This window comes from Citrus clementina, unplaced genomic scaffold (assembly GCF_000493195.1).
Source record: "Citrus clementina cultivar Clemenules unplaced genomic scaffold, Citrus_clementina_v1.0 scaffold_9, whole genome shotgun sequence".
In the NCBI taxonomy this organism is placed as follows: domain Eukaryota; kingdom Viridiplantae; phylum Streptophyta; class Magnoliopsida; order Sapindales; family Rutaceae; genus Citrus; species Citrus x clementina.
This window is the reverse complement of record NW_006261964.1, coordinates 16,402,927-16,424,307: the sequence shown is the minus strand read 5'-3', so window position 1 is coordinate 16,424,307 and position 21,381 is coordinate 16,402,927. Positions and strand designations below refer to the sequence as shown.

At 34.2% G+C, this 21,381-nt stretch overlaps 3 protein-coding genes and 1 pseudogene across 3 annotated transcripts; 2 read left to right on the top strand and 2 right to left on the bottom strand.

Annotated features, from left to right (window-relative positions):
- Nucleotides 1-1,645: 1,645 nt before the first annotated feature.
- On the top strand, nucleotides 1,646-5,420 carry LOC18031878 (nucleolar GTP-binding protein 1). Its single transcript, XM_006420935.2, has 3 exons — nucleotides 1,646-1,699; nucleotides 2,048-4,102; nucleotides 4,961-5,420. The coding sequence occupies exon 2, from the start codon at nucleotides 2,062-2,064 to the stop codon at nucleotides 4,090-4,092; it is 2,031 nt and encodes a 676-aa protein (XP_006420998.1). The 5' UTR covers nucleotides 1,646-1,699; nucleotides 2,048-2,061; the 3' UTR covers nucleotides 4,093-4,102; nucleotides 4,961-5,420.
- Nucleotides 5,421-5,831: 411 nt separating this feature from the next.
- LOC18033143 (pentatricopeptide repeat-containing protein At1g08070, chloroplastic) lies at nucleotides 5,832-7,217 on the bottom strand. Its single transcript, XM_006420934.2, has one exon. The coding sequence runs from the start codon at nucleotides 7,215-7,217 to the stop codon at nucleotides 5,832-5,834; it is 1,386 nt and encodes a 461-aa protein (XP_006420997.2).
- A 1,929-nt stretch (nucleotides 7,218-9,146) lies between these two features.
- Nucleotides 9,147-15,975, top strand: LOC18032449 (annotated as a pseudogene).
- Nucleotides 15,976-16,450: 475 nt separating this feature from the next.
- LOC18032491 (UV radiation resistance-associated gene protein) lies at nucleotides 16,451-20,955 on the bottom strand. The gene is made up of 6 exons (XM_006420928.2): nucleotides 20,481-20,955; nucleotides 20,057-20,263; nucleotides 19,227-19,407; nucleotides 18,662-18,810; nucleotides 17,892-18,116; nucleotides 16,451-16,824 (listed from the first exon to the last, which is right to left on the bottom strand). Exons 1-6 carry the CDS (start codon nucleotides 20,673-20,675, stop codon nucleotides 16,708-16,710), a joined length of 1,074 nt encoding a protein of 357 aa, XP_006420991.1. The 5' UTR covers nucleotides 20,676-20,955; the 3' UTR covers nucleotides 16,451-16,707.
- Nucleotides 20,956-21,381: the final 426 nt, after the last annotated feature.

The following is a 21,381-nucleotide window of genomic DNA, read 5'->3' as shown; positions in this document are numbered from 1 at the left end:
TACCACAAGATAATTACAAAATAATAAAGTGATACAATAGTTGTAACACATTTACTAACAACACAAATTGTGCTAAATAATCCAAATAAGAATTCAATAGTATATGTAATAATATTTTATATTAAATTTATTCATATTTAAACATTTATTATTAGTTATTTTAAATTGCTAAATAATAATAAATTTTTATATATTAATTACAATAATATAATTAAATAATGTAATAGTATGTTATATTTTTTTTATATATTATTAAGTATTTATTATTAGTTATATTAAATTATTAAATATTAATATTTTATATATTAATTATTTTAATATAATTAAATAATGCATTATTTAGTTATATTTGTAATATATAAAAATTAAAATATAATATAGCATTATATTAAATTAAAAAGTTATACTTATTTATTATTATTATTATTAAAAAAAACTAATGCAATAGTTGCCGCATTAACACACTCTCCAAGGGTAAAGATTAATGATGCTCACTGCTTTTCAATCAATTGCCAAACATGGGATTTGTTCAACTAATGTTGGGTGTACAAACTAATGCTATGCAATACCACACACCAAACACTCCCTTATATTTGTGCCCTCACAAAGTTTAAATATTAAAAAAGTAATAAAAATATCAACAAACATAAGTAAGATAACATTTTATTATAATATAAATCATACTCAAGTGAATACAACCCTTGATAAATTAGAATATTTTAATCAATGTTATTGTAGTTTATGTTCTATTATATGAAAAATATTTGTAAAAATTTATAAAGATAAATAATGCTAATTTTAAGAATATAAAAAGATAAAAATAATAATAATATACTATTACATTATCACAAGTTATATTGATGAATAATAATGCTAATTAGTAAGTTTTATACAAGTAAGGATAAAAATAAATTAACTAGATAGAGATATTTTAAAGTATTATATCTTTTAATAATATTGTTTAGACTTTTTATATTAAGTAAAAAGTTAAAAAAATGAGTTCAATAACTTGATGACTTAATAAATAAATATTTTTATTAAATTAAAAGAAAACAGATTTATGACTTTACTGATTGTAATTAAGTCAATAAACTCATTAGTTAAAAAGATAAACGCTCCTTATATCCAACTACTTAGTGGGACACAACAACATTTTAAATAATGAGAATTCCACCACCACAATCATGAATAGAGTTCTCAATTTTATCTTCATATACTTATGCACAGAGAAGGTAAATTATGAAATTCAAGAGTTTAAAACAAATATACATTATATAAAGAAAAATAATTATAAGGTCATAAACATTTATACAAACAACATCATACAAACTGATGCGATAATATATAATTGGTTAATTAAAATTATAAAACAAAAATAAATCATGTAGATCTTACCATGATTTTAGTTTAACGAATTATAATATGACAGATTAGTTTGTAAAACATAATTTATATGAAACTGTTTATTACTGTTTCATTACTATATGAAGTATGAAGGATGTAACAGCAAGTTAGCAATAAATTTATGGGTTAAAAAGAAAATAAAATGTTTGGGCTTTCATGCAAATTACATACCTTCAAGGGTTGCTTTTATAAATATCAGAAACTATAAAAGCCCATGAGAATAAACGAGATTAGGGTTTTACAAAACCTTTCTTCTTCATTGTTCTCTTTCTATCGACTGCTGCCACAGCACCTGGTAAGCGATAACCCCACTTTCTTTTACCCCCAAACGGCGCTTTTTTTTTTTTTTTTATCTGCACTCTACATCACCTTATTTTTTGATATTGAATGATTTGATTCTGTTAGCATTGTAGTGAATTCTGATGTTTTTATTTTCTGGGTTTTTGATGTTATTATATTTTATACGTTTTTGTATTTCATTGGAGATATCATGAATATATTGACTGGTTCAGTTTCATTATGATTAAAATGTTAGAGATTATTGAATTTGATTTTGTTGTCATGAGTAAACTTTTATTGTTTTGAATATGGATTAGGCGTTTGCCATTTGTATGATATGAATTTATTTAATCTGTTTTATCAGGAAAATAGTAAAAAATGGTGCAATATAACTTTAAGAAGATTACCGTGGTACCCAATGGGAAAGACATTGTCGACATTATTCTATCCCGTACTCAGCGGCAAACACCAACTGTTGTTCACAAAGGGTATTCCATTACTCGTCTCCGTCAGTTTTACATGCGTAAGGTGAAATACACTCAACAGAATTTTTTTGAGAAGCTATCTACAATCATAGATGAGTTTCCTCGCCTAGATGATATCCATCCTTTTTATGGAGATCTTTTGCATGTCCTTTACAATAAGGATCATTATAAACTTGCACTTGGCCAAATAAATACTGCAAGGAACCTTATTAGCAAGATTGCTAAAGACTATGTGAAGCTGTTGAAGTATGGTGATTCGTTGTATCGTTGCAAGTCGCTTAAGGTTGCTGCTCTTGGCCGTATGTGTACAGTGGTGAAGAGAATAGGCCCTAGTTTGGCTTATTTAGAACAGATCAGACAACACATGGCAAGGTTGCCTTCAATTGACCCAAACACTCGTACAATCTTGATTTGTGGGTACCCTAATGTTGGCAAGAGCTCATTTATGAACAAGATCACAAGGGCTGATGTTGATGTACAGCCTTATGCTTTTACTACAAAGTCACTCTTTGTAGGTCATACAGATTATAAGTACCTGAGGTATCAAGTGATTGATACTCCAGGGATCTTAGATCGGCCTTTTGAGGATCGTAACATTATTGAAATGTGCAGTATAACGGCGCTGGCACATCTACGGTCTGCCGTATTGTTCTTCTTAGACATATCTGGGTCTTGTGGTTACAGTATTGCTCAACAGGCAGCTCTTTTCCACAGCATTAAGTCTCTGTTTATGAATAAGCCCTTGATTATTGTCTGCAACAAGACTGATTTGCAGTCGCTGGATGGGATTTCGGAGGAAGACAAGAAATTGGTCATGGAGATGAAAGCTGAAGCAATGAAGACTGTGATGGGTCAGGGAGGTGAAGTTGGTGATGATGAGGGAGTGCTATTGACAATGAGCACTTTGAATGAAGAGGGGGTAGCTGCTGTGAAGAATGCAGCTTGTGAGAGGTTATTGAATCAAAGGGTAGAATTAAAGATGAAAACCAAAAAGATAAATGACTGCTTGAATCGCTTTCATGTTGCAATACCAAAGCCGCGTGACCAGAAGGAAAGACCACCTTGTATCCCTCAGGCAGTTTTGGAAGCTAAAGCTAAGCAAGCAGCTGAGAAGGAGAGGAGGAAAACTGAGAAAGACTTGGAGGATGAGAATGGTGGAGCTGGTGTATATTCTGCTAGTTTGAAGAAGAATTATATCTTGGCTAATGAAGAATGGAAAGACGATGTAATGCCCGAAATTCTTGATGGTCACAATGTGTATGACTTTGTTGATCCTGATATCTTATTGAGGCTTGAAGAGCTGGAACGAGAAGAAGGTCTTAGGGAGGAAGAGGAGGAAGACGATGATTTTGAAATGGATGGCAAGGAGCTGACGCCAGAAGAGAAAGAAGCGTTGGCAGAGATCAGGAAAAAGAAAAGCTTGCTCATCCAACAGCACAGGATCAAGAAAAGCACTGCAGAAAGTCGGCCCTCTGTACCAAGAAAGTTCGATAAAGACAAGAAGTTTACAACTAAGAGAATGGGTAGGCAGCTATCCTCTTTGGGATTGGATCCCTCTATGGCTATCGATCGTGCCCGAAGCAAGTCTAGGGGTCGCAAAAGGGAGAGGTCTGTTGACAGGGGAGACAAGGATAATGGTGATGCTATGGATATGGACATGGACCAACCTAACAAGAAGTTGAGGTTGAGGTCAATGTCCCGACCTCGGTCAAGGTCAAGGTCACGGCCTCCAAGTGAAGTTGCCCCTGGTGAAGGCTTCAAGGATTCTGCTCAAAAGGTTAAGGCGATTAAACTCGGCAAAAAATCTGTTAAGAAGAGGAACAAGGATGCTCGTCGTGGAGAAGCTGATAGAGTTATTCCTACACTGAAGCCAAAGCATTTATTCTCTGGAAAACGTTCCATTGGAAAAACTGACAGACGTTGAAATGTTTAAGGTATATTTCTTGCATTACTCTTTGGTAACTTGCTTCAGCTTGTCTTTTGTATCTTTCTGTTCTTCTCTGTGCTTAGCTGTGTGTCTATTCCATATGAGTTTTTGTTATTTATGTTTGTAAATGAGAAAATGTTTGATATGCCAATCATCTTTGGCCATTAGAATTTGTTTGATTTTTTGCTGTTTGCTGTTTCTGTGATTATTAGATGAGAATGAAAATTTGCAGTTGCCTGACAAGTAGTTTTTTATTTAGTGGGCGTTGAGCCCTTCTTTCATTACAAGAATACACGTGAGTGCACCTTGTTGTTTACAATCTTAAATGTGTATGTTAATCCTTCCTAATTGTTTTTTTTTTTGGGTTTATTATTGAGACATCACATAGTTGATAGGATTGGCAATTTGAGGATTTTCACCTAGTCATACTACCGCATATTTTTTGGAGATGCATTTTCCTTTAATTTTCTGCCCCTTGTTGATTTTCATTGTTTTGAAAATGCTCTATGTTGGTTTATCTTAGTTGTTTACTTCATGGAAATTATCTGTAGACTTCTTGCGGCTACTTTTTGAACTCCTTTTGGTTGATGTCAATGGATATGAAATGTGCATTCTTTTCTATTCACGATATAGTCTTTGGTGGGTGAGTTGCTCAGACAACAATGAATAACTAAGAGAATAAATGACATTTATATAAGTCAATGGACTTTAACCCCCTTAGTAGTTCTTAAATCTACTCCATATAAAAACCATCGAAGTAGTGCTGTTTTCATTTCCTTTCAGTCCTTTTTAGAGGTTTTCTTTGTAATTGCAATTTATTTTTTTTGGGTCATCTCAGCAATTAATATTGCTTCTTTTCTTGCAGAGAAGAATGTTCTATGTATTGCATCGCGGGATTGAAACTTTTGAGCAATCAATATGGCTTCCCTTATTATGGAGAATGGTTTCTGTGTTGCAGTGGTGCACATACAATGGAATTGTACTTGCCATTGACTGAACTGTCTAGAGATTTTGAGTGGAGGAGTTTTCCTTTTCCTCTTTCTAAAGATGTTGCTAGGGCGATTTTGAATTTGGGACATTATTTTGAGTTATGATGTAATCTGAGCAGTTGTTACCTTACTGTTTTTTTATTTGTTTGGGGGGATTAAAAAAAAAAAGATAAAGATTTGACCTGAGTATACGTCTATGTTCTGTAGTTGCTGTTTGCTGTCAAGAGATTTTGGGTGGAGGAGCTAAAAATGTTGTTGTTAGAGCAATTTTGAATCTCTGAAGGTTATTACCTTACTGTTTTTATTTGGTTGAGATAAAGATTTAACCTGAGTTTACATCTTTGTTTAATAATTGCATAGTGGCTCTAATTTCTGCCAATATATGATAATTCTTCTCCGGTTGTCAAACAATTTGCAAATTACAGCCCAGTCGAGCAAAGTTTGAAGCAAAATTTATCATATATGACGTGTCTGTACGGGGCTGGCCCAATGGCATGGATAAAAAAGAAGGGATGAGACCCGAAGATGGTGAAGAGTTGGACCAGGTGTTGTGCCAATTTATGCTCACTAACAACACGATTGAAAAAGGGAACTATTGATCATGAATCGAGTTTGGAGAATGCCTGTTTACAAGTAGCCATTGGTTAACATTCTTTTAAGCACCAAACAGAATCTTGTAAAAAGACTTTCTTCACCGTGGTAAGCATTTCACATGTTTTTGATTTTTTCGAATGATACCCTTTCCTCTTAAAAGATAGATGGATTCACTTCAATCCAACTACAGCCTGTCTTCTTCTTCAACCCCGTGCGTCTTATCTCATCACGGATCTTATTTGCATCCTCCCATCTATCAGCACCAGCAAAAGTGTTTGACATTAATGCAAAAGTCCCAACGCTAACTCCCTTCTTGTTGACAAGCTCTTGCCTGATTGGATCAAACATCTCATCATTCCGATGAATTCTACAAGCATTCAGTAAAGCTCCCCAAACTGACCACTCAGCTTCGATTGGCATCTCTCTAATGAAAGCCTCTGCTTCCTCCAAGAGTCCAGCTCTGCCATACATATCAACAACGCAAGCATAATGCTGCGTTTGGGGCACAATCTCATAAACAGTGCTCATAGCTTTAAAAAGTATCAATCCTTGATCAACAAGGCCACCATGACTACATGCGGATATCAATGCAATGAAGGTTACATCATCAGGAAAAACCCCATTAATGATCATCAAAGAAAAGAGCTGCAAAGCTTGCCTGCCACAGCCGTTCATGGCCAAGCCACTAATTACAGTACTCCATGAGATCATATCCTTGTATGCAAGCATATTAAAGACTTGAATTGCTATACCCACATCACCACATTTAACATACATGTTAATCACAGCGTTGCCCACAAGATTGCTCACAGAAAGATCATATCGAGTACTTATATAGGAATGCACATACTGACCAAAACTCAATGCACTAATCGATGAACATGCTGACAATACATTGACAAGAGTGGCCTCATTAGGCTCAGCTTCCTTTGTTTTCTCCATTTCTTGAAAAACACTCACTGCTTCTTCACAAAATCCTCTTTCTGCATAACCTCCTATCATTGTAGTCCAAGAAACCACATCTCTCTTAGGCATTTTCACAAACAAGTAGCCACAACTCGCCAATGACCCACATCTTACATAAAATTCCAATACTGCATTATCCAAAATAATATTATTTTCATTTAAATTCCTCAAGCTATGTGCATGAATAGCTTTGCCTAACTTACGGGACCCTAAACTAGAACAAGCAGATAAAACACTAACTAGTGTATTAGCATTAGGCTTAACATCTATCCCACAAAACATATCAATGGCTTCTTTATGAAAACCACATTTAGAAAGCCCAGAAATGATAGTAGTCCAAGTAACAACATCTGGGAAAACTACGGAGTTAAAAATTTGATGGGCAGAAAAAATATCTTTTACAGTTACGTAAAAATGAAGCAATGAGTTCTGGATGAATATATCATGCAAATGGCCATATTTTATGACATGGGCATGAATCTCTAGGCCTTTTTGGTGTGCATGGGCTAAGGAACATGCCTTTAAGGCTTGAGTGAAGGTGTAGTGATTATATGAAGATGGGCAGTTGAGCATTTTGTTGTAGAGGGGAATTGCATTTTGTGGGGTGGATGATTGTGTTAGAAGTTTTAGCAATGTGTTTAAGATGTGGGGTTGAGGAATTTTAATGATTTGGGCATGGATTTGGTTTAGTTGTTTGAAACTGAGTGTGGGTTTTAGTGACTTTAGGCCGTTTACGAACATGTCAAAATTGTACAAGAAGAACAATTAATGTGGAGATCATGTGATGAACTAAAGCCATATTGTATCCACATCTTCCCTTTTCTCACCAAGGATGCTAAATATTTTTTCGCTCTATAGATAAGCTACGCTGGCTCTTTTCTTCTTTACAGCCAATTTGATAAATGTTAAGACTAACATATATATATAATAATCTCTTTATGAAAGCCTAAATATATAATTAAATAATTAATACGCACGATATGAATTAATTTGAATTAAATCATTACTAGCTTCGTTATTCTAAGTGATTATATGCTATGTGATGAAAAACTTTTTATTAAACTCTTGGATTAAAGAATTCCTATATTATTGTTTTTTTAAATTATATGAAATTAATGCTCAGAATACAACTTATATTATATAAAATTACAATTAATATTTACAATCAGACAATTACTGAAATAAGTTTACATTAATTCTTATATAGTACTGCTCATATTTAAGTGACACAAGAAATACCGATTAATAAAATCTCTTAGTTTGTAGGTGACGAAAGCCTTAAATTACTAGTATACTATGTTTAGATAACTAAATAAATAATTGTGTCATCTTACCTATATTTCATTTTGTAAACCACTCTATGACTATTATTATCATTAGGATAAATAAATTACTTTAAAAACTTCTTAACGAGATTGAAGGCATAATCCTCCTATCATTTATTTATCATGATTGTATTAATTACGTAACCAACTAAAACTAACTTAATTCATTATGTTCAATATTTTGAGTAGAGACGGCAAAAAAAATCCAAGTTTGGCTCGCATTCGTAAAAGTTTGGAAGATTTGAATCCGAAAAAATTTACATGTACATATTAGAAAATGTAGACCCAAATGCTAATAATAAAGTTAAAAATCTAACATAACCCTAAAAGTAAAGCACACCAGCTTGGAATTTATGTGAGTTTGTGATGTTTTATTTGCAGATTTGTGCCAACATTAGACTTGAACTTATTGGACAATTGAATTTATATTATTCTTGATATTTGATTTACATTGTCATATTTTTATTTGTGAGTTTATGGTGTTATTGTATGTTATTCTAAATGTTTGAATGATTAATTGTTGAATTATGACTAGATTTTATTTAATTTTATTACATTAATACATTAACTTTTTTATATTTAAATTTAGTATTATACAGATTCTTTATCTAAAAAATTCGTTGCATCCAAATCTGTATACCTTTTTGCAGATATGGATGCACTATGCAAATGTAGCTATATACGAATCCGGATCTGGATTTTACCTCCCTCTTGAGTTTCTATCATCCTACAACTTTTTTTTTTAATATTGTTATACAGTAGGTATTGTAATTAATATTTATAAATAGATTTTATAATTTGGACCTTTTTCGTGCTATGTACTCTTCTGAAGTGCTGTCTAAATTTTTCAAACCCTTTCAAATATTCAAGAACTATCCACTCTACTCATATTTCGTAAAGAATAAATTAACCCCACTCAATTATTTAATAATTAAAAAAAATTATAAATAAACCTCATAAATACTTTTATGGCTCAAATCACTCGTTATTATTATTGTAAGTGCACTGGACTAAAGGCCCCATTGATTATCATCCTACAACTTGAAATACTGAACAGAGACTGACATCAAAACCAGTCACCACCAATGTCTCCCCTACTTTCTCACCTTAAGCCCTTCTTTTCTCTCTCTTCTCCAAAACCTAGAACCCTTCTTCACTCTCGTAACCAAAAACTAATCTTCCTTAACTCTTGTTCTCTGTCAACATCAACCCAGCTCACACTCTTTACAACACAATCCTAATTCGAATGTTAGTGTTGATTTTGAACCCCACTATCTCTCTTGCTGCATGCCCCATCGAAAGGGCCTTAAGGTTGCTGTTCTTTTGAGCGGCGGCGTTGATAGCAGTGTTGCACTTAGACTTCTTAATGCTGCTGGTCATTCTTGCATAGCCTTTTACCTCAAAATTTGGTTTCAAGTATGTCTTACTCTTTCACCTTTTAATTACTTTATGATTCAAGTGTATTGGTGAATATGCTTGCGTGTGTGATATATTTGGAGATTTGGCATGTTTATGTTTATTGGTGAAGCATTGTTGGATAAATATTGCCATCATTTGAATTTGTTGAAAGTTTGAAATTTTTTTCAAATAATGGGATAATCAATACTCTTATGGCGATTTGTTGTATGTGTGTGTTGTGACTCAGTTTTGGTAATATGAATTCTCTGCGAAGTTAAGCTGAAATTGGGTGTAGAAATATTAGCATTTTGAATTATTTAAATAGAAAGTTGTTTTTCTTTTTAATGTCGCTATTTTTTTAGTTTTTTTTTTTATGATTAATGTCGCAATTGTTTGAGCAATCATTTGAACTTCTGCATGGTTTTAGTTTTGGTTCTTTGACGGCATATTGAAAATATATTTATGTTCAAATTGTTTGTCAATATTCCTCTCCAATGTATTAAAATTGGTCTATGCATAGAAGCAGTTGTTTTTTTCAACACATGATACTACCCTAAAAATATTAAATCTTGTGGTCTATAAGACAGTAGAGCAGGCTGTTTCTAATTCCTCGTTTTGTGTAGGAAGACTTCGAGAACTTTTGGACTGAATGCCCATTGGAAGAAGATATGAAGTATGCAAAAGCTGTTTATGATCAGGTTGCCCTTCTCATTTTCAATTGCTTTACCCCTAAGCTATAAATTTTGAATTGCTTTGAAACACATGTGCAGTTTAAAATGATTTAGGAAGCAAGATTTGGATTTTCATTTTTTTTGTTGGCGGTGTCGGGGTGGTTAACAAGGAAGTAGGACTTACATTTATTGTTTTCTAGTCCAACGAAGCTTCTTCATTTTTATGTTTTCTTATTTATTATGCAATACTGGCTCTTTACCTTCATGATTTTATAAAAGTATCTAGTTCTTATTTATGATTTGCAAAATCTTGTCTTGATCTTATTGTTATAGGTATTGCAGACGGAACACCTTCACAAGTGAAATTAAATGACGTATGTTTTCATTCAGGTTGATGTACCACTAGAAGTGCATTTAACAGATGAATACTGGAAAAATGTGGTATGTATTGCCCCTTTAATGTAGCTTCTTCGATTTATTTTTATTGATTGCTCTATTCAATCAGGAACTTGTTAATATTTTCTTGTGTACCTTAAGAAAATTAATTCAAACTATCTTTTATGTTATTGATCTTCCTTATTGCCATCTTATTCAGTGAGATCTAGAAAAGATCAGGAAAGCTAATTTTCAGTCTTGTATGAATGCATCTGCTCTTCTGTTCAGGTATCCTACATTATTGAAGAATATTGATGCGACCGTACACCCAACCCAGATGTCCTTTGTAATACAAGAATAAAATTTGGTATGTATCATCTTAACTTGAAGGGTTCTACTAAATCCAATGATTTATTCTCACTTTTTCAAATTATGTCATTTTTAACTGTTCAGGTGTGTTCATGGATGCCATCAGCAGTATGGAATTTGATTACGTTGCTTCTGGGCATTATGCCAATGTTGTCCACTCATCTGCGGATCATAAGGATAAGCCTTCTGTGTAGAATTATCAAAAGACAAGTTGCTTATCCTGGATAAACATTTGTGCTTTCATATTTCTCTCCTGTATTGGTGACTTGATTGTTTCCATTTGGCATGTTTTTCTAAGGAATTCTGCTGAAGCTTTTGCTTTTATAAATGCTCTTATTAGATATTATGACCATTATTCACATAAAAAATAGTGATTGTCACTTAAATATGAAAAGCCCAGAGGCACCATGAATTCATCCCCAATTTGTTTATCCTTTTCAAATCTCTTTTATCATAATCTATGGCCAGTCATAGGATTGAGATTTAAACAGATTCCATCCAGATTTGATATATAGTTCTATAATTTTTATTTTTCATTTTTTTAATTTTTTAATGATGTTATACCGTTGAAAAGTTGAATGATTTGATTGTGCATCCTACAGTAAGCTAATTCATTCTGCATTCATGGTAGAGCTTGTATGTCATGCTTGTATAGCGTACTAGTTCTTCAACCTGCATCTATTCCAGTATTTGATAAATTTATCCTTTTAATTTTTTGTAGGTCAAGGATCAAATGTACTTCCTTTCACATCTGTCACAGGCCCAGCTTAGACGACTTATTTTCCACTTGGTACCATACCCAAGGTTAACAATACCTAGTTTCATTGCCATGAAACCTTTATGTTGCCTTATTAATATCAATTTACATGTGATTTATTTCATATTTAATGAAATTGAGCAGTTGCTAATAATGTGGCATTTGAAGTGGTGAGTGAGTATTATAGAGTGTGGTTGTGAAAGAGTTAAATGTATGGCCCTGTGTTGGGAAAGTTTGAGATGCCCAGGTCCCACATTTTTTCATAACTTTTCATTTTCTTCCTTATTTGTGTGAGTGTTGACAATGGATTGTTCCCAAAAGATCCTGAGGCTTTTCTTGTCCAGGCTTGTTCCTATGATATAGAGTAATATTCCAATATATATATATATATATATAGACACAGAGAGAGAGAGAGAGAGAGAGAGTAATTCTTTAATGAGGACACCAACATTTTAAAAAATTGATGATGCCACTAACAAACGAAAAAATACAGTTTCCAATGCATTGAAATTTAAGTGGTGGGGATACCCTCATTCAAGAAGGACAAATACACACACACACACACACACACCTTCACTGTGATTGAAAAGAGAATTGGATTGGAAAAAAAAATCTCATAATACGTCGGTGCTGAGTCTATTGAATGCTTGCAAGAGCTGTCCATCTTCCAAGTCTAGGGCTGAAATCCTTAGAATATGCAAACCATGTTAGTGCAATTACCATTGAATTTCACATATTTAAAATGTGAATCTGGGACTTAGATGGGGATTCTCTTCCCTTGTGCCAAATGATGAATTTTATCAATGTAGTTACCTTGTAGGCAGATTGGATGTCCTAGTTTTTACTTACCATTGTGCAGAAGTTTTGCATACACGTGCTTTTCTTTTCTTTTTGAGTTCTATTGTTGTAAATTCTCTCTACCAAATTATCGGCAGGAAGAAGTTCGCAAGCTTGCTACAAAATTTGATCTGCGTAACAAGGATAAAAAGGATTCATGGGGAATCTGCTTCCTGGGGAAGGTAGGCTCTGCAAGCTGTTGTTTTTAGACTAAAATTCTTCTAGATTTAAGTTATAATCCAATTTCTACAGCACTATATAGTATAATAGTTTCTGAACCTGTTTGAGCATATTACCTTTGCTATTATTACTATTATAATTATTTTTTTTTTCTTAATGTTATCCTCTTAATGATAAAGCTCTCTAATTTTCATATTTGGTGAAAGCCAAAAGGTTAAAGGTCAAAATATTATAAATCACAAAGCACCAAAGCATTTCATTCAAACAATCAGCAGAGAACACAAAACATAATAAAAAAATGAACCTATGTCTTGATTTGTAAGGCACTGATGCACATAAATGCAAGGAATTGTACACTATTCCACAGAAGTCAACCCCCTCATCATAATTTTTACGTAAAAATGTTTATACCTTCCAAGTGCATGAAGATGGGCTTGTAATTTGTGACTGCATCTGACAACTAATTTTCTGTAGATAAAATTTAGTGAATTTGTTGCCAGACACATTGGGTAGTGGAAGGTATCATATTGGAAGCTGAGACAGGGGACTTCCTTGAAAAACATCGGGGATTTTGGTTCTACACAATTGGTCAACACCAAGAACTAGGTCTCCTTGGAGGACCCTGAGGGGTATGCTGTCACTCTTTCTTTTTGCCAAAGATAGTATTTTTTTTTTTTTAAGTAACTGTCTATATTATTTTTCTGGGGTATGATCCTCTTAAATGACAGTTGCTAAAATTGAATCAATCAATAACTTCTTTCATACTTTAGATAATTCATTTGAATATATATTTTGCTATCTTCTTATCAATATTTTTTACTATTGGTTGTCGCTGATTAGAATCTTTTGTTTTCTTCCTTGTTTTGTTGTTCTTCAGTTTCACCGCGTAAGGGTTGTTGTACATTGTTTACAGGTATGTTGTTGAGAAGGATATTGAGAACAATATAGTGTTTGTGTCAAGAAATTACTATTCATTTGACAAGAAACGACATCTATTTCATGCTGGCTCTTTGAAATTGCTTAGTGGATTGCCTCCAGAGAAGATCAGTCAGCTTCAGTGTAAGGTAGGGATGAATTCTTCTCATGATTTATCTGCACTAATTTCTGCTTTAACATTCCACACAGTCACTCTTTTTTCCCCTTCTGGTTAAGAGAAAGCAGTTGTGATCTCAGCTAACACCCTGCATAATCCCTTCAAGGAACAATTTCAGTTATTGATCAACTGGTCTAAACTCTTTTGACACATTTTCTTGAAGGGTAATTTTTTAGAAACTTCCCCAAGGTTTGAGGCAGTTGCAAGTAGATGGTGAAAATAGATTTATTTGGAAGCACTCCCTCACCGTTAGTTAAATTTATAGTTGGCAGTTAGTTGACAGTTAGTTGACTTTGAAAAGATGAAATTACCCTAATGACGGTTTGTATACCTGACGCTGCTAAAAGATTAGCAGGGAAATTTCAAGCCTCAGGACAAATTGGTTGGTCAGTCGGTTGGTTGACAGTGACTCAGTGAGTTGTCGTTGCCTTTATTTCATGTAACTCCGTGAACAATCAAAACAGCACAAAATCAAAGGAGTTGTGATTATGGAAGACCCATCCGGGCAGGAACAACCTCCATGAGTGCTCAACGTTCTAGAAGCTCTTAAGCAAGCCTCGGTTGAGAAGTCGATCTCCAAGCGCACCCTAGCTCCGACTCGGCTAAGTTCAACCCATCCGCCATTAGCTCCGCTCAAGTTCGAGACCGAATCCGATGCCCTCCTCTCCAAGGACCCACATTTCCCTACTCTCTCTCAACACATCGCCGACCTCAAAACCCTCGTCAAAACCCTTCATAGATTACTTGAAATGATTCTCTGTAACCCCAGCAGTTCAAAGGGTTTAATAGAACAATCAGCGCAGTCAATAGCTTCTCTTTAATTAGACTTTAATTAGATTCAACAAATATGTCTTTGTAGGTCAAGCGTTAATAGCCTCAAAAGCTTCTTGACTCGGTGGGTCTCGACACAAGAGCATGTCAAGAGACTCACAAAGGCTTTGAAAGCTCTGGATGGAGATGGTGGCAGCGAGGAGGACTTGTGAGCTGTTGACTCAATTTGAGGGCGGAGTCTCGCAAGGGTTCAATCGAGAGTTGCAAGATTTGGTGCTCAAATCAAATGTTTTTTCATTACTTGAAATGATTCTGTAACCCCAGGGTTTAATAGAACAATCAGCGCAGTCAATAGCTTCTCTTTAATTAGATTCAACAAATATGTCTTTGTAGCTCAAGCGTTAATAGTCCAACAATTCAAGCTTTGCTAACAATGAGCTCAACGCATTCGATCAAAGGCTTTTGAAAACCTAAGAAATTTGGATCTCAGAGCATGGGGACTAAAAAGGTAAGTCTCAGTTACTGTGCTGGAGGCAACAAATGTTGCAACACTTTTGGTTCTCTCAGGAATTGTCATAAATGCCCCCAGCTACCTAAACGCGGATTAAACGGAACAAAATGCAAGGGAATGTTTACAAATAAATTAATTTTCACCATTTACTTGCAACTGTCTCAAACCTCAAGGGAGCATTTTAAAAAATTGCCCATTTCTTGAATGTGTTGCATGCTAGGCCATTCAGGAAAACTGAAATAAACATGGATACTAATGGGTGATAGGTATTCTAGGAAAAGATTACCACTTTATTAGAACGCATCAAATGTGGACTAGTTGTTCCATGATTATCATGGTCTTGGTAATTATGACAGTCTTTGCAGATGCTTGCAATTATGATGCCTTATTGCCCTAGTCCTTGATGGTAGTAACTGACTCACTGTAAGCTCGGTTTTCTACAATTGCAGTTTGACGATTGAGCATTGTGAAGATGGTGGTGAGGACATTGCAGTTGTCCAGTTATCGGAAGATGATCAAGGCCTAGCAGCCGGCCAGTTTGCAGCCTTTTACCAGGGAAGAAGATGTCTTGGCTCTGGTGTGATTTTGGAGGCTTGGGATGATCAGGGTTTCCCTGTATGTAAAAAGGCTCTTGAGATTGCAAGAATGGAAGATAAATCAAAGCTTGGGAAACCGGTAAAGATAAAGGTAAAACTACAGACTCCAATGGAGTTTGACAATAATAAAGGCATTGAAAGTAGTAGAAACTTGTTTAATGGTCAAAATGGTGTAGTGGAGAATAGGAATACAACATCTCAAGTTCAAGAAGAAGCAATTCCCAGATTCCCAGGGAATTGGATGCATAAGCTTAGCGAAAAATGGACACATTGTGTAGCTGGTATCAAGTTTGCCTTTGATGAGATGCCCATCTTTGATGTATGATTTTTAACAACAATAATAATTAGAAGGAAATGATTCTTCTGTTTTTCACTTCTGAAACAGATATAAATGGAAACATCATCTGTTGGCTTGATGTGAAAACACCTATAGATTAGATTTGTTGTTTGGCAGGAACCTTGACTGTGAACAATATCCTCATTTGTTCTGGACTAAAGAAATCACATACATGGTAAAGATTATCTCGTACAAGCCAAGGATTTTATCAAATAGTTTTAAGCAATTTTACTCTTTAAGATTTAGTCAAATGTGATTTTTAAGCTGTTTTATTTATATACCTTATACATCATTTTGGATAAAACGTCAAGCAATTCAGTGTCATTCCAAAGATTTAGTCAAGTAGTTTTCAAACAATTTTATTCATGTTGATTTTTTTTTCTCTTCCTTGTGAATCCCTAATTATATACGATTGTAATATCATTTATAAGTGTACTATCATTGGCTCTTAAATACCTTGGATGATTGCTTCTTTAAATATTGCATCAAAAAGACACTCACATATCAACTCTATGATGCTGCAATTCAAGATATTTAGACTCAAAATTAGCCGGATTTACTAACAAAAATTCGAAAGAAGATCAACCTGTATCAATATTGAATGATATTTCCAAAGAGTGGTTCACAACAAGGAACTTTGCCAATCAAATCTCATCAATATACTCAAAGAATTGGGAAATGATTTTCCCCCATAAAATTGAAAAGAAAAATAAAAATCAGATGTTGATTGACGGTTTTATGGAAGGTGCTACGCTAAAAATATGCACCTGTATAAGAAGAATACAAGTAATCCATATACACTAAAGTTGCCGAGTTACCATCAAGATCTATTCGCTAACTATATCATGTATCTATGTATTCCGGAGACTGGATGGTCCTTAAAAGCTCCTTCAAGTTAGCCAGCACGTGTCGTGGTCCTAAGCTCTTAACACCAATGTAATTTAAAAGCTGCTCTATATCCTGGAATAATAGGAAGATATAAAATAGGTCACACTGAGAAGCAGATGCATCTCAAATTCCAATTAAGCAAACAAACTTCTAAAACAAGATCACGTAAAAGTATAAATGAAAATCAAAGATTATTAATTCACTATGGATGTACAAGATATTATTCACAACATATAAAGATTGATAAAGAAACATCTTAGGATGGTAGCCAGACAATTAAGGCATGCCCGACACAAAATTTACAAGAGAAAGAGAAAGAAAAGAACATTGGATAACATAAGCTTGAACTTATCATACCTACCTCTCCAATAGAATTAATTTCTCTCTTTCTATGAAGTATCCAAAAGGCACAAGCTGCAGGTGCATCTTACTATGTAGTCTATCCACGACCTATTGATTCTGTTTCTCAAATTGAAAGTTCCCTATTTAATGTTACAAAGAGTGACATTTTCACAACTCTAAAACTGTTCACAGTAACTTAAAGTAGAACAAAGAATATTATACAACATATTAGAAGGAATTCAGATGCAGAGACCAAACAGAGTCTTTGCTATATATTAGCATAGACTAAGCCAATAGTAAAATTTGGAACTGTTTCACCAGAACACATGCCTAGTAGTCAATAACCATGCAATATTTTGCGCACAATTACAGTTAGTTGCACCACTGCAGGAAGATGCAACATTGGGTGACACTCCCAGCTCCCACTACCACAACTATTTATGTGCATCCCAATTAGCAACATACAGAAGTTGAGAGCTTTAGATTGCACTTCTGTTATTTAAAAGCCACTCTATCACAGAAAGCAGTGACTTTAAGACAAGACACCTTCAACCTCTAAACATAAACACCAAATAAATAAACAAAAGACAAAGAAGATCATACACCAGTGGAGACACACGAAAATAACAGACACACAAATACTGAAAATTAGACAGTGGATGATGAAGCAGTAACACAAAACCTTGAAAAATAATGTAGATTTAACTGTCTTGAAGGTAATAGCTAAACATCAAAGGATATTGACTTTGCGTTAACGAGCAATATTGATCGGAAGATAACATATAAATAAAGAATACCTTGTTTAACAGGAATACAGCATAAGCAGCTCTTGTAGCATCTTGACCTTCTAGAAAGAGAGGAAATTCTGCAGGCTTCGTATTTGTGGAAAGTGCTATATTTGATGACAAATCAGATGTAGGCTCTATTGAAGGAGCATAGTCATTAATATATGTGTGAGAACCACCCAAGCGCAGAGGATAGCGTAAAGGAACTTCTAAATAGGAAGCAATAAGTGAAACAACCTACAAGAAAAGCTTAACAAGTTAAGTACATTTCTATTGAATTAACACTTTAACAGCAACCTCAATAACCAATAGATAGTACTACTTATTGAAGTGCATTCTTTCTAAGTGACATAAATCAGCAAAAACATTAAATATCAAACTTTTTAGAAGTAATTTACAGAACAATTTTATCATGTTTCTTTCATGCAATTTTTTCGTTGATTTGGTTGGCCAGGAATAGAAGGATTTATGAAGCTGCTAAAAGGGAAGGCAGTAATTTCCTTTGGAATAAAGTGCATTTTCTCGGATCTCTTTGGGCGCTGGTTTCTACAGAGTTATAGGGAACTATTTCCTGTTATTATTAAAATCTTAAAGTTGACATCAAATGATAAGTTCTGTCTTGGATTTCCTATTCCAAAAATGGTTATAATAATGTGTGTGTGTGTGTGTGTGTGTTCATATATGCATCGAAGTCAGAGATATAGATAAATCCTTGATGCCCGCTAAGACAATATAATATTAAGAGTTGAAGAATTTATATTTAGCAAAGAGAAAGAACACACATGTGCAATATATCCCATGGCAGTTGCAGACCTCTGAACCTCCTTCTTATCAGTAAAGAGACTCATCTTTGTAAAAGGAAGGATTGTCAAATGCAGGCCTAAAATCGTCAAGGATCCTGGGTTTACAGGTTTAGAGGCAGCAGAATTCCCTGATAGAACCAAATATAAAACGTGAACCAAAAAAAAAAAACTCTTACTCCTAATCTAACATGAAAACCTATTATTTTTAAATGACAACAAGCAGCCCAATTCAGACTAATTGAGAGGTCCCGCAACAGAGTATCATTTTTTTCTCCTTTTTTTCTCCCAGGGAGTACAAGGAAGAGTCCTTGGGGACAGAAAGGAATCCCGCAAACATTTTAATGCACAAATGATGTTGGTACCCGATACAAGAAAAGAAAACTTAATTTTATTACATAATCTTAAATGTCAAACTAGGTTCTCTTGTTTTTATTATAACTAGCATTAGGGGTAGTTTTATAATATAATCTTAATTCTAAAACTAGGTCTTCTTGTTTCTATTATATCTACCATTAGGGGGCTTATTTATGCACTTGCAAATTACCTGATCTATTACCGCTTGGAAATGATTCAAGCTCTTGCTCTTGTTTTGGTCCAACCAAGATCTTTACAGGATAGAGAAATGAAACTTGTGAAATCATAAATTGTTGCCTCATTCGTAACATTTTCTGCAATTTTTGGAGATGACCATAGCCCTTTTCTCCAGCAAGTAACCTATTTGATTCCTGCAGTAAAGCATGGTCAAATTTTCAATTACACCAATATACAATAAAGTGCCCCCATTACGAGTCCTAGGAAAATTCTCCCTAGACTTCATCATATTCATAGACGGACCAAGTTGCACCTCAAGTGTCACATTTCAGCCAAATATACTTTGCAAACTGCTGGAAATATTATGACTTCCACACTAGAGCAGGCACACAATCATCACACATAAATGAGTTAGCACTTGATACTTCATTCATCAAAAAAAATTTTAAGTCGGTCTGAAATACTCACAAGGCATCTCTAAAGAAGTCGTATAGTAGCATCAGCATTATTTTCAAATAATGAAATCAGGTTTACTGGTTGCCTTCTAGCAGGAATGAGTACCAACTCCATGATTTCATCTTTGTTTTTGGGCTAACAAACTTATTGTAGCAATGAAATATAGTCACCTCAATGTCCAAGACATTAACGATTCATGATCCTTCCATTGATATTACTCAACAATGATCAAGTATAAGCATTGAATTCAAACTAGTTATCAATAACAACGTCTCTACGCATTTCACAACTAAATGAAAATGTATACAACATTGCTTCGAATCTCATATGAAATACCTAATTTATTTGGTAATCTAGACAAACATTCAATTAAATTAAGATTTTTACCTGCAATCTTTTCCTCGCAACAGATAAAGCCGTCCCAGCCACTAATAGAGATCTAACTTCCATACTAAGTCTCTCCTCCTGGTTTTTAGCATCCTCCTTTTCAACCTTAGAACGCATAGACATTTTCTCCATTAACAATCTTCTAGCCTCCAGTCTCTCTCTCATCTCTTCAAGCTCATTAGATCGTTTCAATGACTCAGCCTTGACCTGCCCAACCACATTTCCGCCCGCTAACCCGCGGGCTAATCAATTAAGGCTCAAGAATTATCTAACATATTTCTATATTAAAAAAAAAACCACATAGTTCATTAATTCAAATGGCTAAACCCTAACACAATTAGACAACCCCAATTGCAAACTAATAATTTGATAATTGAATTTGACAAAAAGGAATCAAATTTCCAATAAACCAACAAGAGGGTACCTGAATAAGGGACTGTAGCTTCTGTTGAAGGGTTTGTTTCTTGTCGTTAGCTTGACTGAGGGCAGAAGAGAGACTCCACAACCGGGCAAGCTCTTGGTCATAATCTTCCCATTCGATGACTTTGACATCCTCGGGATCGATTGCCTTGGAAATGGAAGTGGGGTGCTGGAGGTGTTGTCGTTGTCGTTGTTCCATCAAGAATCGATGAAGAGGGTGAGTTCAAGAAGAAGAGATCATGCCTCGAACTCATCGTCCTATAACTCTAACGCTCAGTAGTAATAGGGTTTTGGGTCATGGGGTTGATTGGTTTTGTTTGATTTTTTTTCTCAGGAAAATATCGACGGTTTGGTTGGATATTGGAAAAACAAAGAAAGACAAATGGAAATCAAATTTTGGGATTTTGTTTGTTGAATCACATCACATTTGCAATTGTACGTTGTTCAAAGTTAGTTGTATTTTGTGGTTTTTGCTTTGTCTTTTTTTTTTTTTTTTGGGCCTGGTGGTCTCTAAATTGGGCTTGTCATTAGTTAACTACAATCATCTCAGGGGCAAAGTAGACATTTTACGTCATAGCACAAATAAAGTAAAATTCCTTCAAAAGGGGTATTTATGTCAAAACATTAGTTGTCCGACCTACTGATTCGTTAAACACAACTAAATGTCCTCTTTACCCCTTATTCAGATTTTAATTAAATTCACTTTCAAAACGATTCAAATTTCTCATAACATTGAGTTTAATATTTGTCTATTTACAATGAAGAATACTGTTGGACGTTCGTTTTGCTTTTAATGAAGCCGAATCAATTTAATACACTTAATTTTACATATTTCATTAAAAAAATTTAATTTGTCTTCTCAATTTATCTTCATAAATTCATATAATCAAACTAAATCTATAAAT

Bases quoted from the DNA above. Each gene is read 5' to 3' on its own strand.
- LOC18031878 (XM_006420935.2), top strand. From the start codon at position 2,062: ATGGTGCAATATAACTTTAAGAAGATTACCGTGGTACCCAATGGGAAA.
- LOC18033143 (XM_006420934.2), bottom strand. From the start codon at position 7,217: ATGCTCAACTGCCCATCTTCATATAATCACTACACCTTCACTCAAGCC.
- LOC18032491 (XM_006420928.2), bottom strand. From the start codon at position 20,675: ATGGAACAACGACAACGACAACACCTCCAGCACCCCACTTCCATTTCC. The intron at 19,408-20,056 runs GTAAAAATCTTA...GCTTTACTGCAG, and splicing joins TTGCGAGGAAAAGATTGCAG to GAATCAAATAGGTTACTTGC. The intron at 16,825-17,891 runs GTATTCTTTATT...CTATTATTCCAG, and splicing joins CTGTATTCCTGTTAAACAAG to GATATAGAGCAGCTTTTAAA.